Source organism: Astatotilapia calliptera, chromosome 18, assembly GCF_900246225.1.
Source record: "Astatotilapia calliptera chromosome 18, fAstCal1.2, whole genome shotgun sequence".
Lineage (NCBI taxonomy): Eukaryota > Metazoa > Chordata > Actinopteri > Cichliformes > Cichlidae > Astatotilapia > Astatotilapia calliptera.
In genome coordinates, this window is record NC_039319.1 from 24,800,292 (window position 1) to 24,816,424 (window position 16,133).

General features: G+C 40.3%; 2 protein-coding genes across 2 annotated transcripts; both read right to left on the minus strand.

Annotated features, from left to right (window-relative positions):
* Positions 1–3,251: 3,251 nt before the first annotated feature.
* LOC113010821 (complement factor H-like) lies at positions 3,252–6,400 on the minus strand. The gene is made up of 7 exons (XM_026150043.1): positions 6,235–6,400; positions 5,962–6,153; positions 5,127–5,315; positions 4,574–4,615; positions 4,292–4,453; positions 4,033–4,203; positions 3,252–3,295 (listed from the first exon to the last, which is right to left on the minus strand). Exons 1-7 carry the CDS (start codon positions 6,287–6,289, stop codon positions 3,252–3,254), a joined length of 855 nt encoding a protein of 284 aa, XP_026005828.1. The 5' UTR covers positions 6,290–6,400.
* Positions 6,401–9,368: 2,968 nt separating this feature from the next.
* LOC113010630 (coagulation factor XIII B chain-like) lies at positions 9,369–15,692 on the minus strand. Its single transcript, XM_026149801.1, has 9 exons — positions 15,594–15,692; positions 15,304–15,492; positions 14,616–14,792; positions 14,347–14,526; positions 13,542–13,604; positions 13,420–13,461; positions 10,359–10,520; positions 9,721–9,749; positions 9,369–9,613 (listed from the first exon to the last, which is right to left on the minus strand). The coding sequence occupies exons 1-9, from the start codon at positions 15,649–15,651 to the stop codon at positions 9,569–9,571; spliced, it is 945 nt and encodes a 314-aa protein (XP_026005586.1). The 5' UTR covers positions 15,652–15,692; the 3' UTR covers positions 9,369–9,568.
* Positions 15,693–16,133: the final 441 nt, after the last annotated feature.

The window sequence follows — 16,133 nt, forward strand, 5'->3', positions numbered from 1 at the left end:
GGAAAGTGTCATTGTTAGGCTGCTTTTTTTATTCTTTACATCACTACCACTTTCCCACGCTGATAATCTCAATACTCTCCTTATTGAAACATCATTAATATTATGATATGACATAACCCCAATCACAGCTTGAACTAAATCCTTAACGTTTTGCTTGGTTTTGGAAATGAAGCTCTCTGCTACATTCTTATTCCAAAATGGATTTATTATTAAAAAACACAAAACAAAAACACAACATGTACATAAGTGTTTACTGCCTTTGCCAAGACACTCAAAACTGAGGTAATGATTTATAGGACCAGGATCAACAAAAAAAAACCCTTAACCTAAAAATTATAGTTCATACAAGTTTTTGGTTTATTGTCAACATATATAAAGTATTGTATAAAGATTTGAAATATCATGTGACCTCATGTGACCATGTAATGGATGATAAAATGTATTTTATCTCAGAATCTGTCACAGACACCCAGTGTTTGTTATTGTCTGACTAAATGCATTTTTCTCCCACATATTAAACATGTAACCAAAATTGGATTTTATCATCTAAAGCAGGGGTGCTCAATACGTCGATCGCGATCGACCAGTCGATCGCAAAGGTAGTATTGGTAGATCGCATGGCATTAAAAAAATAGATGCCAGCCTATCATCCATCCCGTCACTTGATTGATACAGGGAAGCCAGTCAGATGACATCAGATTTTTTCTGACGCTTAGGTCGCTGCGCATGCGCAAACAGCGGCGCGAAGTGTAGTAAAACTGACAAGCTAGTCAGCGAGTTAACTCCAATTTTTAGCTCTCGGTTTTTTCTCTTAAACCTGGCCGTCAGCAGCTACTGTCCGGACTATGCATCCCTGGCTGATTCAATTCAGTGCAAGTCATCAGAGTAAACTCAGGTAATGACAAAAAATTTACATAGTTAATTGTGTTGTGAAATATTGGATATTGCGGTTATGCATGTATATACATTGTAGATATAAAGAATCCTCAATATATTTATAAATAAGTATATGTTTTGGATTTTTGTAGTGGGTAGATCATTTTGACTTGGTCATTTTATAAGTAGCTCACATGCGGAAAAAGTGTGAGCACCCCTGATCTAAAGAATATAGCCAGAGTCCCGCCTATTCTCTCTCGGGCCAACATGGAGATGCTGATGCATGCTTTTATTACCAGTCGCATTGATTACTGTAATGCCCTGCTCTTTGGTCTTCCTAAAAAGAATATTCCACCTTTACAACTTTTACAAAACCCGGCAGCTCGTGTGCTGACGAAGACCAGAGGGCGGGCCCACATTACACCGGTTTTAGAATCGCTGCACTGGCTCCCCGTGTGTTTCAGGATCAATTTTAAAGTTCTTTTATTGGTTTTTAAATGTCTTAATGGTTTTGGGCCTTCTTATCTCTCAGATCTGCTTTTACCATATGAACCCTCGCGGACCCTGAGGTCCTCTGGTACTGGCCTTTTGATCGTCCCTAAAGTCAGGACACATACTCACGGAGAGGCAGCTTTTCAGTGGTATGGTCCTCGTCTGTGGAACAGCCTGCCGGAGGAGCTCAGGGCCGCAGAGAACGTACATGTTTTTAAGAACAGGCTCAAGACCCACCTTTTTAATTTAGCTTTTACTTAACGTTTATTTATTTTATGCTTATTTATTCTATCCTGTTATTCTATGATTAATTTAGGCTTTACCTAATATTTATTGATTTTATTCTTATTCATTTTTTAATCTTCTTACTCTATTTATATTTATATTGTATCCCGTTCTTATTTATTTTATCATTTTACTCTGTATATATCCTATTGTGTCATATCTCCAGTGTTTCCTCGGAGGGCGCTCTCTGTACCGGGGCTGTGACCGACCGTGGCTGCTGTGGCTCTGGGGTCCTTTCAGCCTGGCTGGGGGGCTTCTTTGCCTCCCTCCTGCTGTGTGCCCAGCCTGGAGGCTGTGGTCTGTGACCGGCTCCCGGTGCAGACGGCTCCCTGTTATAGTGTTTCCTCACTTGGCTCATGCGTACCCAGCCCAATTTTACTCTTTAAGTGTGCATGTGTGCGTGTGTGTGTGTGTGTGTGTGTGTGTGTGTGTGGGGGGGGGGGGTATGTGTGCATTCACATCGCTTATGTTAATGAGAGTGTGGGGAGTGAGTTGGAGGGGGGGGGGGGGTGGGCTGCTTTTAACCATGTAAAAGCACTTTATAAATAAAGATTGATTGATTGATGAGGACGAGGTGGACAGCAGCTTTAAATGGTCTAGTTTCAATTACAGATTGTTTAAACTGTGAAGGTCTGCCTTTAAGTACCAAGGCCTCAGAGAAGAGCTCGAGAAGATGTGGAGGGTGAACAGTGGTCCGTGTAGTAATCAGAGCAGTCCATGCAGCGACGCCCAAGCTAGACGAGTGACTTTGGCAGATCCCAGAAACAACATCTGAGATCTGTCCAGAAGAGCGCAGCTAAGATACTGCACGAGACTCTCAAGCCCTTGTAGAGCACCCGAGCTTGAAGGATAAAGACCGCCCGGCCTTTTATTAGTGTAATAAAATGTGTAAGAACCTTATTAAAAACACTCAGAAAGTGAAAGTTAAACGGTAAAGAAATGTAAAACAAAGAGGGGTTTTTTCTTTTCTTTACTGTTTTCCTATAACTTTGATCAGAATTGTTTGAGAATTCAATATTCCAAATATTTTAAAGTGGTAATGTTTTTTTTTCTTTCCAAACTTTGTTTCTTAATCAATAAATGACAACTGAAAAATAAATAAACAAAAGATGTGTTTTAGTTTGTAGGTGTATGACTGTCTGGAGGCTCCAGAAAAGAAAACCACATGTGAGAACTTTCAGCAACTTGTCACCCTGAAAAGGAACACCCTGAAATCAAGAGCAGCAGGAGTAATGATAGTAAATACTGAGACTTTATTCAGTTCACTGGTGTTTGTTTCATATATGAGCACACAAATCATTTTCTCTCACACTCTCCAAGATGACAATGAAGATGTGATGATGTGCTCATATGTCAGGTGTCTCCTTTAAAAGCTCCAAGGTGGTGATCAAATCCTCAGCTACAGATGTGCTTTGCACCTCTGGTTAGAAGAAAATATATTTTGTGAATAAATTACAAGTGTAAAAACAAAAAACAAGAACCCCCCCCCCCCCCCCCCCACCACCACCACCAAAAAAACAAACAAACAAAAAACCAAGATGTGTTTCTTCATATGAAAGCTCTTTAAATGACAGATCAGAGCAATAACAGCATTTCTTTTAAAGAGGAACACTCACCACTGCATGTTCCACCCTGTTACAACCTGTAAACAGTGATGCAGAAGCTCAGTGTGAACACTTCAGTTACTTAACATTTGCAGGTGAGGTGTGTTCAGTTTTCTACATGTCTACAAGCTGCTGACAGTTTTTATCAGGTTTGATAATTTGTTTAATCGACTTTACTGGGATACTGTTTAAATCACTGCATGAGGCAGAAGTTTCTATAGAAGTGGATATGGTTGTTTACTAAATAGTCACCTGTGTTTACACGAGGCACAAAGTAAACAACATATTTATCAGCCTCATTAAAGGTGATCACACAGTAAACTCTGTTTAAAGCTTTTTTGCATGTTTTAAAGAAATACATATTCATCAGGTCTATAAGATCTATTGTGATTCCACTAGAAATTGCCAAGTGGAAAAGGCAAGGATAACTTCAGGTTTAAATCATCACAGGCATTAGTGCAGGGAAAGGGAAGCTGTCAGGGCTGCAGCACGTGCTACAAGGAATCAGTGAATCAGCAGAGTTGCTGTAGTTTTTTCTGTGTTTAAAGGAGTTTAAAGTTGTAAAAGCTTGCTTGAATTTGACGACACTGAGAGACATTAAGTGCTCAGATCTTTTAAAAGTAGTTGTTATTAAAATGATTCATGTTCAGTTTTATTATTTGTTAAAAAAAATTCTTTCTTATAGGTAATAAAAACGTGTTAACATGTAGGCAACACAGCACTGAAAACTTTTCTGACTGACACGTTCAAACATAGAGTTTACAGTAATACTTACATTCAGTTGCCTCCACTCTTCCATTGATGCATCGAACCTTAGAATAATATTCAAACGACCAGCTGTGTGGTTTCACACACTCCACTCTCTCTTCCTCACCATTTTCTATGTGCACAGTTCCCACAGATATGTATGCAGGATTGTCATCAGTGTTGACAGCACAGAAGTTAGCTGGACACAAGAAACAACCATCAAATTAAAATTTCTCCCCAACGCTTTAAGAGATCCTTAAAAATGATTATCATTGATGTGTTTATACCTCTGCACTCAGGTAAGTCTGACCACGTGCCACTGCTGATACACTTCACTCTTTCTGGACCCACTAATCTGTACAAACGTTGGCATCGGTATATCAAATAGTATCGTGAAGTTTGCTGAGCAACAGCATTTTCAATAACAGGGAAGTTTCCGCAACTTTGAACTGAAATGAAAACGCAGGAATATTTCTGAAAACATACCAAACTGTCGCTGAGGTAATGCACTTAACATTCTGATTGGTCAGCATGAATAAATTCAAGGAGAAAATAATGTACTTATTTACTTGTTGTATAACGAAGACGTGTGTCTCCCTCATTTGAAGATCCTGAAAGATACAAAACAGTTATTTTGCTTTGAGATTAGGCCAATTTGAACATTTTCTCTATTATTATTTTATAAAGTTTGTCAGTCATTTTTATGTTAACAAGGTTCTACACACACTACATATGCATCCAAGAACTTTTACTGCTCAAAAACACCCAGAAATAAAAGGATAAAGTCACTGTAATATGTATTAAATATCTGTTTTTTTTGTATTTTTGTATTTTATTAAATTTCACTATGAACAGCAGAAAAGACTGTAAACAGACACTGACAGTCCACTTCCTGTTTAAACGTGCATCATTTGTAGACTGTAAACTTCGATTGATTGCAGACTACTTATTATTTTTTATTTATTATATTTCTGACCACCTGATCATTCACTAAACATTCTCATTCATTTGTGCACTGATACAAGTGTCATGTAATCAGTTGTTTTTAAACTTACTGTGGATTATTGCCAATTCATAAAAAGTAAATACATAAATGCAGATCTCAGTAAACAGTCAGCTTACTGCAGGTCGGGCCTTGTGTCCAGCTTCCTTGTGTACAAACAGATTTTGTGTTGTGTGCTCCCTCTGCAGTGTATCCATCCTCACACTCATACTGCACTTCTGAACCTGCAGCAAACACTTCCTGGTAGTCCTGATGAACGATGACTGCATGGGGGATTTTAGGAGGCACGCTGCACGCATTCATGCTTTCTGTAAAATTAGATTTAGACTCAAAAACGTTATTAATCCCAGAGCAGGGCCGTTTGTTTGTAGCTTTTTCACAGGATCAAACCCACAAAACCTACAGTCCTTAAACACTAATCATAAAAACTCCTGTGAGTTGAGTTATGGATCAAAGAAAAGTGAGGACCTGCTACTGTAAACAAATTACATAAAATGCCTTTATTAACAGCATTGGTCTCAAATTTGTTCTGTGTTGACCAGTATTAATTTGGTTGACCAATAGTTTTCATCATAGTGTGCAGACTGTGGTGTCCAACCGGATACTTACAGATACTTTGCAGTTAATCCAAATTGCTATAGCAAGAGTACTATCATCATATGTCTCCTGTATCATCTTCCCTTTATTGGCTCCTTTAAAATGCAGAATTAAATTTGACACTCCTCCTCTGACATAAAAGGTCTTAAATAAAGAGTTAAAGTTTCTAAAAGTAGAATGGGAGGCAGCACTTTCATCTATCAGGCCCTTCTTTTGTGGAACCTGCTCCCAGTTTAGATTGAGGAGACAGACACCCTCTCTACTTTTAAGATTAGCAGTTTAAGGATCTTGGAAAGAAGGCGACCAGATTTCTTTAAGTGGGTGAGCAAAGAAAGAAGAGCTATTGGCAGGACTTACCTATACACTGTAGCTGATGAGACCATTTTCCATTGTGACATGTGCTGGTTGCCCACCAACCCTTCATTGCTAGCGTACGTCCTTCGTTGCAGGTGTAGCTCAGCTTGGTGCCCTGAGAGTAAGTCTCTTGCTTTGGGGCAAAGAAGCCACCGTCCAGTGTGGGAGCATCACAGGCCTGTGTGGTGCTCTGTGCTGAAACACAACACTGAAGTAAGTGCAAAACATTATCAACCAGTGTAAATGTTTTTCTGTGAAGTTACTTGTTGTTCTCACCGTGCAGCACTCCAGGAAACCAAAGAAGAGCAAATGCAAAATATTTGATGCACATTTTTAAATCGTCCAACAACAAAGCAGCACCAGCAGTTAAAGGTAATCCACATGAGAACCAGCTACTTATCACAACTGTCACCCGAAAGTTTGTGCAATCACCTTGGCCCTTCCCATTTTGTGGGATGGAAAAAAGTTCGTACACATCCAAAACAACTTTTGAGAAAGAACGTGGAAAAAAATACTGTTTTCCCACAAACGTTTACTCAAATATGTGGTCACATTTTTTTTATTGAAGTTGTTTTTAAACATGAATAAAAGAAATATGGGAAAAATCTCAGCAACATCTATTTTTCATTGATTTTATTCGTTACACATTGGTTCGTATGTTTGGAGCAGTTCTGAGCATTTTCCCTGAAGCCAACCAGAATCATTTACTTTGAAACATCAAATCAATGAAACTATTTACTGTCCAAATTTCAAAGTCACTTCCCGGACTCGATGGATCAGAGGCTGTATGTTTGACCTGATTGTGCAATTCATTCAGCTGCTTCTAAAGGTATATCTAACATTGCTAACATTTTTATGGTTTCCATCAAAGTTTACACACTACTTGAAATGACTGTAAGAAACATATCTGTGTAGTAAGAAGCAACGATATGTGGGTGATATATTCACAGTGTACATGACTCTAATGTGAGGATTAATGCAAGAAGTCAAAGTGATGCAGTTGAACCTTGGTGAGGTAAATACAGTCACATTACTCCACCATTTTATTTTAAGCGAGCATCATTAAATTGCTAGGCTAGCATCGTGGTGAATGGAGGTGTAAGACTGGACTCATATTCTCTGCTCTAATACATCCCAAAGGTGTTCTGTCAGATTGAGGTCATGACTGTGAAGGTCAAAGTTGCTCATCTATGTCTTTATGGACCTTGCTTTCTGCACTGGTGCGCAGTCCTGTTCGAATAAGAAGCCTGTTCCATGAAACCTCTACGTGCTGTTCTTGAGCTGATCTAAAGCCGTCATGAAGGTTGGAGGTCTGTAACGATAAACTCTACAGAAAGTTGGTGACCTCTGCTGACTGTGTGCCTCAGCATTTGCCGGCCCTTTCTGTGTTTTTACGTGGTCTACCACTTTGTGGTTGAGTTGCTGTTGTTCCCAGTTGTTCCTAATTGTTGAATCATGAATCTGAACTCAACTGAGAAGTGAGACCTGAAGTTCTTAAGATGTTGTTCTGGGTTCTCGTGTGACTTCCTGCAAGGAACATAAAAACAGAGGGGAACGGGGACAGTGAGAAAGGACACTTAAAAAGAAAAAAAAATCTCCCGGATCACCTGTTGAGAGAAAAAGAAAGAAAAAAGAGAACAACATAATAAACACAGCACTATTGCATTAATCTAGCTAACAGTAAATAAGAGTAGTGCAGCACACAGGACTGACAGCGCACAATGTGCTTTGAGGTAGCAGCCAAGAAAGGTGTAGTTTGTGTCTGTGAACACCTGTGTGGATCAGCACACTTCTATTCAAAAGGTTTCTCCATGTAATGATCTGCTAGAGGGTGTGGGGAGACATAGACCCGTCCCCCAGGGCTTGAAGCAGGTATGGAGGAGATCCAGGCCCCATACATCCAGAGGTCCCAGAGTGCGAGAGCCCAAGGAGGACCACTGGAGGGGCATCCGTGCCACCCTCCTGCGAAGAGCTGAGGAGAGCCCCAGACGAGGGGTCACCCAGCAGCCACGGAGTAGAAGTCAGAGGGGGCTGCAGTGGCGTGCCCGCAGGCTCTGCCAGAGTGAACTGAGGCACAGGCCCAGAGGCCTGAGGGCCCCCACAGGCCAGAAGAGGCCTGGCCGGTACATACCTGAGCGCCCAGCCCCAGACACCAATAACCACCAAATTGGAGTAAATCTTTCCTGTGAAGGTTCACCCGTTTCTCAATTTCTAGACAAACCTTTTCTAGAAGAAACAGCTGAGAAACAAATTCACTGACATCTGTTTCTCAGCTGTTTCATCAGATCAGGACATGACATGTTTCTTGTCAGCCAGGTTCTATTTCAGTGATTTCTCGACCTGGTAGTAATCAGGTAAGTAGGCTGTGGCTTCTTGAAACTGAATTCACCTTTTGTGGTTAAAATGTGGTTAATTACTGTTTCATGGTTTAACAAGAGGAGCAATTACTCTTTCACACAGGGGCAGATTGATTTGAATAGCTTTATATCCCTTAATAAATGAAATCGTCATTTACAAACTGGATTTTGTATTTATTCAGGTTTGTTTGTTGAATATTACAAAAAACCAAAAATACTTTGTCAAACCACTGTTCCTGCTTTTTTTAAACAATACAGTAATCCAGGGTTTACTCTAATAAAATTCAACCTTTATGCTGAGTCTAAGAAATCATTGTCCTGTTAACATAAATTACAAATTGTAAATTAATGTCAAAAGTGTTGGGAAAAGTGATTTTGTTATGACTTCTTCTCAAATGAGATACAGCAACTATTTCAGTCAGACTTCAGAGCTTTTCCTGAAAAAGATTTGTTGAGGGTGATCAATTATTTGTGACTCACATTAGATTCAGGAGATATCACAGCCCTCATTCTTTTGGACATTAGCTGCTTTCTGCTTTTGATATTGTGAAGCACAAGAATCTTTGGGCTTGGCTCAAATGCTGGGTTGGATATAAGAACTTTCTCTGTGTCTGATGGTCAGTTCTTTAAATCTTCTGCCCCTGTTTTTTGTGTGTTTCTTGGACCAGGACACCAAATGAGGGTTTTTGTGCCGTCACAGACTGTTTGAAAATGTCAACCTGTGACAACTGTTAACTGTGTAACAGTGGATCAGTGTGTGTATGACACGTTTCTCTGTGATACTGTGGTGCATCAACTCATCATCACCTCATCTGTAAAAATGAGTTCAGCCAACCTTCAGACGAAGCTGTTTTCTGCAGCTTGTATCCACAATCTCATTCTCTCGGTCACTAACCAAAGCCAACACCATCATGAAGTAAAACAAATCAATAAACTTGTGCTTGTGTGCTTACTATAATGTTTCCGTTATTGTTATTTATTGAACAACATTTTGATGTGCATAGTAAAAGAACTGTTCTACACAGTTAGTAGACAAAGCAATACAAAGACGTCTCTGATGATGAAACATTTTATTCAGACCTCAGCCAGCCATCGACACTTTATGGATTCAGTGTACACATCATGTACTGAGTGCATGAAAAGTTCAAATCATTTATGGACAGTTTGGGTGTTTAAAGAACAATCAGCCCCAAAACTGGACAAAGAAAAGAAACATGTTTCATTGTTGCTCTGCAGGTTCTGGTTGAAGTGTTTCAGAAAGGTTGTGTTGTCAGTAGGGTCATTCTTCTGCAATCAGGCTGATTAAAACACAAACAAACAAACAACAGCTGAGTGAAAAACATCAAGCACATTTATTTCAAAGAAACTATATTTGTTTGAAAATAAATCAAAGAATAACACTTACAAAATGTTGAAATTCATATCCATCACAGCCTAAACAAGAAGCAGATAGTTTGTCAGTTAGAAGCTCAGATCCATAAACTTTATCAGTGAAGACTGATTCACTGCATTCAAAGATAAACCTACAGAGGAAAATCCTCTCTGTTCTTAAAGAGCCAGACTGCTTTTATTCCTCATGTTTTACTTTTATTCCATATTAACATTTGTTGAAGTTACTTCATTGTGTGTTTTGTAACCATAACAAACTGTTTTGTGGTGATTTGGGGGCAACTGGAACAAGTGTGGATGCTGCACACTAAATCACTTTGTTCCTGTGATAAAGAGTGAATCTCCTGCTTTGTGTGATGTGCTGGGACGAAGGCAGGTAGATGAGTTTGGCTGTTGGAAGCTGGGGACAACTCTACATAATACAACATGAAGTGAATGTGTCATTCCTATAGACAAACATCAGCTGCAGCTTTTAACAAATCAGCAATGCTCTTTCAGTGTGTTCCTGTGTGGGAAATGTTTATTTTTTTTATTTTTCTTTCACTATTCCTCTCGTTTGTGTATCAGGTCCCAGAGAAGAAATTTTCATACATGTTTGCTGCTAAAGGAAAATAGAAACTGAAAGAGTTAAAATGTAAAGAGATAAATACTTACATCTGCCCAAATATATTCTTCTGTTAGCACACTGAACATAAATATGTCTGTCTCTTCCAGTACAAGAAAAATATTTTTCTTCTCCTTCCCGCATGTAAGCAGGTTGAGCTACTGCAAAACCATAACCAGCATATCTAGCAGGATCCACCACACAGACCGCTCCTGCAAAAACAACAACAAGTAAAAAGAAACATAAGAAGAGTCTAAGGAGCTTGCAAAGAAAAGCGTCTGGAATTATTTAAGTTGCTTGAAGACGTTTCACCTCCTCTCATCCAAGAAGCTTCTTCAGTTCTAAGGTCAAATGGCGAAGAGTCCCAGATTTAAACCCAGTGGGAGTTTCCCCCCAAAGAGGGACAAAAGGACCCCCTTTGACTACGATGACCTGGATGACTGAGAACCTTCACAAACATATTGCCGTACATTTTGGGAGAAACACCCTTCAACTGCAGGAAATTTCACACCTTGCTTTCAAAAACACACACCCCTCATTCTGAACCTACACAACTCAGGGAAGAAAACACACCTGAAGACAGTCAGGAGAAATGGGTTAAGAACTTTTCAGACTGGAATCTCACTGAACCTGAAAAGAGAGTATTAGCCAAAGGACTCAATTTTTCCATTTCCCCGCAACAGTTGCCCATAGTGGACCTCATCACAGCCACAGAAACCGCCATACGGATTAATAAATTATCACAGACAGAAGCAGAGCAAATCAGGATGAAAGTCTCCGCCACCCTCTCCAGTGCCAAAGTCCCTCCGTCCACCCTCACAATACAGGAAAAGAAGGGCGTGAGCAAAGACCACAACATCACTGTTTTAACAGCTGATAAGGGAAGATGCACCGTGGTCCTAAACACTACAGATTACCATACAAAGATCACTACTCTCCTCAGTGACAACAATACCTACGAAGCCTTAAAGCGAGACCCCACAAGCAGCTACAAAAAGAAAGTTATAGCTTGCCTTCAAGAATCATTGACCGCCTTACATATCACCGCCTTTACCCAGGGGATGCCATACCCTGCATTTACGGACTTCCTAAAATCCACAAGGAAGCTGTCCCACTCAGACCCATAGTCAGTAGCATAAACTCAGCCACTTACAGCATTGCAAAACACCTTGCTACCATCCTTGCACCTCTCGTGGGGAACACCCCACACCACATCAAGAACTCCACCGACTTCACCGACAAAGTCCAGAAACTTACCCTGGACCCAGATGAAACCATGGTGTCCTTTGATGTAGTCTCTCTCTTCACTTGCATACCCACCACGGAGGCTGTGGAGACTATCAGAAAACGACTACAAGAAGACAGCTCCTTGGAGGACAGGACCAACTTCACACCCGATCAGATCTGCACACTGTTAGACCTCTGCCTCACCACTACATATTTCAAATACAACGAGGCTTTTACAGACAAAAACATGGCTGTGCCATGGGCTCCCCCGTGTCACCTATTGTAGCCAACCTTTACATGCAGGAAGTGGAAAGGAAGGCTCTTGGCTCTTTCAAAGGAAGAGTACCCAGCCACTGGTACAGATATGTAGACGACACCTGGGTCAAAATCAAGACACAAGAAGTGGAATCCTTCACTGCGCACATTAACGCTGTGGATAAGAACATCAAGTTCACCAGGGAAGACACAAAGGACGACTGTTTGCGTTTCCTGGACTGCGCTGTGCACATTGAAGAGAACGGCAACCTCAACATCGAAGTTTACCGGAAGCCCACACACACGGACCAGTACCTCCTGTTCGACTCCCATCACCCTCTGGAACACAAACTTGGAGTAATTAGGACCCTACACCACCGGGCAGAACATGTTCCCTCTAAGCCTGAAGGGAAAAAGAAGGAACACACACATGTAAAGGAAGCACTTAAAACATGCGGTTATCCTAATTGGGCGTTCTTAAAGTCAGCAAAGATGCACAGAAAAGAAGACCAGACACCAGCGAGGGAGGATAAGAAGGACAGACGCAACAACATTGTCATCCCCTATGTAGCCGGTGTATCAGAGAAACTCAGGAGAGTTTTCTCCAAGCACGACATCCCAGTGCATTTCAGACCCAGCAACACGCTCAGACAAAAACTGGTTCACCCGAAAGACAAAACTCCAAAACACAGACTTAACAATGTGGTGTATGCTGTACAGTGCAGCGAGGAATGCCCAGACCTCTACATTGGAGAGACCAAACAGCCACTTCACAAGCGCATGGCACAACACAGAAGAGCCACCTCCACAGGACAAGACTCAGCAGTCCATCTGCATCTTAAGGATAAAGGACACTCTTTCGAGGATGCCAATGTTCACATTTTGGACAGAGAGGACAGATGGTTTGAAAGAGGAGTGAAAGAAGCCATCTATGTCCACTGTGAGCGACCATCTTTGAACAGAGGCGGGGTTTACAACACCAACTCTCTGCCATCTATAATCCAGTTTTGAGATCCCTTCCCAGACGCCTTAACACCCACTCACATCCTGGGCCATCTGATCTCAGGAATTCGCATGATAAGGTGGGGCCAGGTTTCACAATGAACTCACCCGAAACTCTGGCTGATTGGGACCCACACCCAGTTTCACACCTTGGCTCATGTGATTAGAGGATCATCAGGGGGTCCTTTTGTCCCTCTGTGGGGGGAAACTCCCACTAGGTTTATATCTGGGACTCTCCACCATTTGACCTTAGAACTGAAGAAGCTTCTCGGATGAGAGGTGAAACGTCTTCAAGTAACTTAAAGAAGTCCAGACGCTTTTCTTTGCAAGCTCCTTTGACTACGATGACCTGGACGACTGAGAACCTTCACAGACAGATGGAGAGTAATGACATGATAATTTAGAGCTTCCTCAGATCTGTGATAAGGGTTGGGGTGAAAATTGAAGCCAAATAATCTGCAAAGCATTTGAAATTTACTAGTTTCCGTTTTCTTTTTTAATGCATGTCTTGCAATTCTTGTTTCTAAATCAAAAATGAGAGTCAAAAATAAATATCTGTATACAAAAATGCTGCAATAATCTGAGAGATGAGATGACTGGATCCACTAATTAATATGCTTCACTTACCCTCCGGTTGTTTACCACTGCCAGCTCCACTTTCTCTTCTGTCTAAATGAAAAACATGCTTTAGATTTAAAGTATACACAAACACAGAGATGAGGTGCACGGACAAAAGATTAAAAATGTACCTCCCCCCTCAGGCTGGACGTCTGTGTCTGATGCAGGGGGTCCCTGATCTGCTGATGATTCGTCTGCAGAACCGAAGATATTATTGAGACTATTCAGCTTAAAAGCAGCTTTAATGCTAACGTGCTCTGTCACATAAACTGTTGTTTACCTGCTGACTTGCAAATGAATTCAGAGCACAATTCAAGTAACAGTGGCAATCCTATCAGATTTATTCTCAAATTTTATACAAATTTTCAAACAAGACAAAAGTCCTACATCATCTCAGTTACTGCTGATAAAAGGTGTGGTTGTCATCCTATAAAAACTAAGCAGCCCATGTAAAGAAGAAAAAAGACCCAAAAAAAGGTAAATCTTCCCTGTTATGATGCTGACAGACTGTTGCCAAAGTAAAGTTTAATGTCTCTCAGACCTGGACTGCATTTAGATAATTATATGGATTTTTATTTTTTCCACTTTCAATTTAGTGAGACCTTGTTGTATTTATTATGCAGCTTTTGTTTTGTTTGTTTGTTTTGGATTGCAGGGTTCATTTTTATTGTCATAAGCAGAAATAAATATTCTTGCAGGTCATTTGTCATCTTGCAACATTTGATCAACCTGCACCAGGAAAAAGTAAACAAAAAGCTGTCCCAAAGTGCAACTGCAATTTCAAAAGCCAATAATTCAGTTTCTACACATGCTGTGCATGAATCTCTTCTGATGAACGTATACAGAAACTGGTTCCTTATAAACTTTTGTAACATTGTTTTAGGTTTTAGAAAGGTGAGAAAAAATAAAATTAAAGGGTATTTTTTACACACTTACTGCATGTTGGCCCTGCAGTCCATTGTCCATGTTCACAAATGATGATATTGTTGCCCTTTCGAGTATAACCTTCTTCACATTCATACTGCACTTCTGAACCTTCAGAAAACACTTCCTTGTATTGATGAATTATGACTGCATGAGAGATTTTTGGAGGCTCACTGCATGAATCCCTCCTTCCTGTGAGGAACAAATAAAACTTTCATTACAAGCCGACTGACGAAGGTGGTGAGAAAGTGATTTGTTTGTGTGGGATCTGGCAGACTTACTCTCACAGACAGGCAAAGGGCTCCAGGTTCCACTTCTACAGCTGGGACTACTGTTGCCTTTGCATTCATATCCATCGTCACATTGTACCAAAATAGAGTCCTGTTCTTTGTACCAACCGTCTTCTGCTTTATCATATTTCCCATGAGATATTGTTGGGGGGAGGCAGGCATTTTGATCTGAAGAAGATAAAAAACAACAAACTCATTTGATGACTTTCTTTAAACTGTATTTTACTTGTTTTCATATTATTCTTGTCCTCTAATTGATTCAAGATTCTTTATTTGTCACATGCATAGTTATACGACTACAACACGCAGTGAAATGTATCCTGACACGCTCCTCGATTGTTCTGATTTAGGACCCTGTTCTGTAAACAGAAGAAAGTAATATCACCCGTCAGACTCACACTAAGCTGTCAAGTAATTGCTGGGTTTGGTATGCATTACATTACTGTGTACTTTTAAATATTATACTACATATTAGAGTACAATTTAATAAAACAAATAACAAATAAGGATAATTTTTTATGGCTTCAAACTGAATGCATTACTTCTTTCATACAACAGCATCACTCCACATTGTTCTTTTAATGAACAGCTAACTGATGGTATTGAATAAAGTTCGCACTCCTGCAGATTTGTAGCGTCTAACTGAAACAAATTTGTTGAGATATTACTGAACACTTACCTATACACTGTGGTTTATGAACCCAATTCCCATCTTCACATCTGCTTGTCGCCCACCAACCCTCCACCACCGGTTTCCGTCCAGAATCACAAGCGTAAGTGAGCTCTTCTTTAAGAAAGTAAGTCTCTTTTTCAGGGACATAATAACCCTCATCCAGCACAGGAGCCCTGCAGACATTTTCATTTTGTGCTGAAAAAGTGATGAACAAGTAAGCAACTAGAGGAAAATGCACTTTTTAAAAGTGTGTTTTTAAGTATGAAAATAGCAGGAAGTGAATTTAATATTCTTACCATGCGTCACTCCTGCAAACCAAATCAGAAGCACAAATCCAAGATAGCGCGCACACATCCTGTCAGGAGCTCAAATACTGCAGAGTAACGCAACAAACATGAGAGCACAGAGACGAGATAAAATCAGAGGTGGTTAATAATTATTTAAGGAAATTCCCCCAAAATCTAACCATGCCTGTGGCATCATGCCGTAACTCTGCCCACATGCCCAAATGGAGCAAGCATCTAAAATCCAGTAAACTGGAGGGAAAAGTCAAACCTGTAGAGTTACATTTTTTCTTCCTTCAAATTGATTTCAGACGCACAGGAAAACTGTACGAGGAGGAATGTACTGACCAGCATTGCAAAAATACTTGCTTCTGTACAATTATAGTTGCAGACTCTCTGTGCACCTTTAGTTTGAGCTTCTAATTTCTAATTTAATGTTGACTTTTGGTTTTATAACTGTAATGCCAGCGTGTCTGTGTTTGTATGTGTGTGTGTGTGGTGGGCTGGGTTACTCTATATATCGTCCAGGATTCAGCCTTGTTTGGAACAGCT

What these genes read in the sequence shown, in the direction of transcription:
- LOC113010821 (XM_026150043.1), bottom strand. Translation starts at nt 6,289, where the DNA reads ATGTGCATCAAATATTTTGCATTTGCTCTTCTTTGGTTTCCTGGAGTG. An exon ending in GTTTCCTGGAGTGCTGCACG is followed by an intron (nt 6,154 to 6,234) that starts GTGAGAACAACA and finishes GTTGTGTTTCAG; the next exon opens with CACAGAGCACCACACAGGCC. An exon ending in ACGTCTTCGTTATACAACAA is followed by an intron (nt 4,454 to 4,573) that starts GTAAATAAGTAC and finishes TTTTCATTTCAG; the next exon opens with TTCAAAGTTGCGGAAACTTC.
- LOC113010630 (XM_026149801.1), bottom strand. Translation starts at nt 15,651, where the DNA reads ATGTGTGCGCGCTATCTTGGATTTGTGCTTCTGATTTGGTTTGCAGGA. An exon ending in GTTTGCAGGAGTGACGCATG is followed by an intron (nt 15,493 to 15,593) that starts GTAAGAATATTA and finishes TCACTTTTTCAG; the next exon opens with CACAAAATGAAAATGTCTGC. An exon ending in CCCTTTGCCTGTCTGTGAGA is followed by an intron (nt 14,527 to 14,615) that starts GTAAGTCTGCCA and finishes TGTTCCTCACAG; the next exon opens with GAAGGAGGGATTCATGCAGT.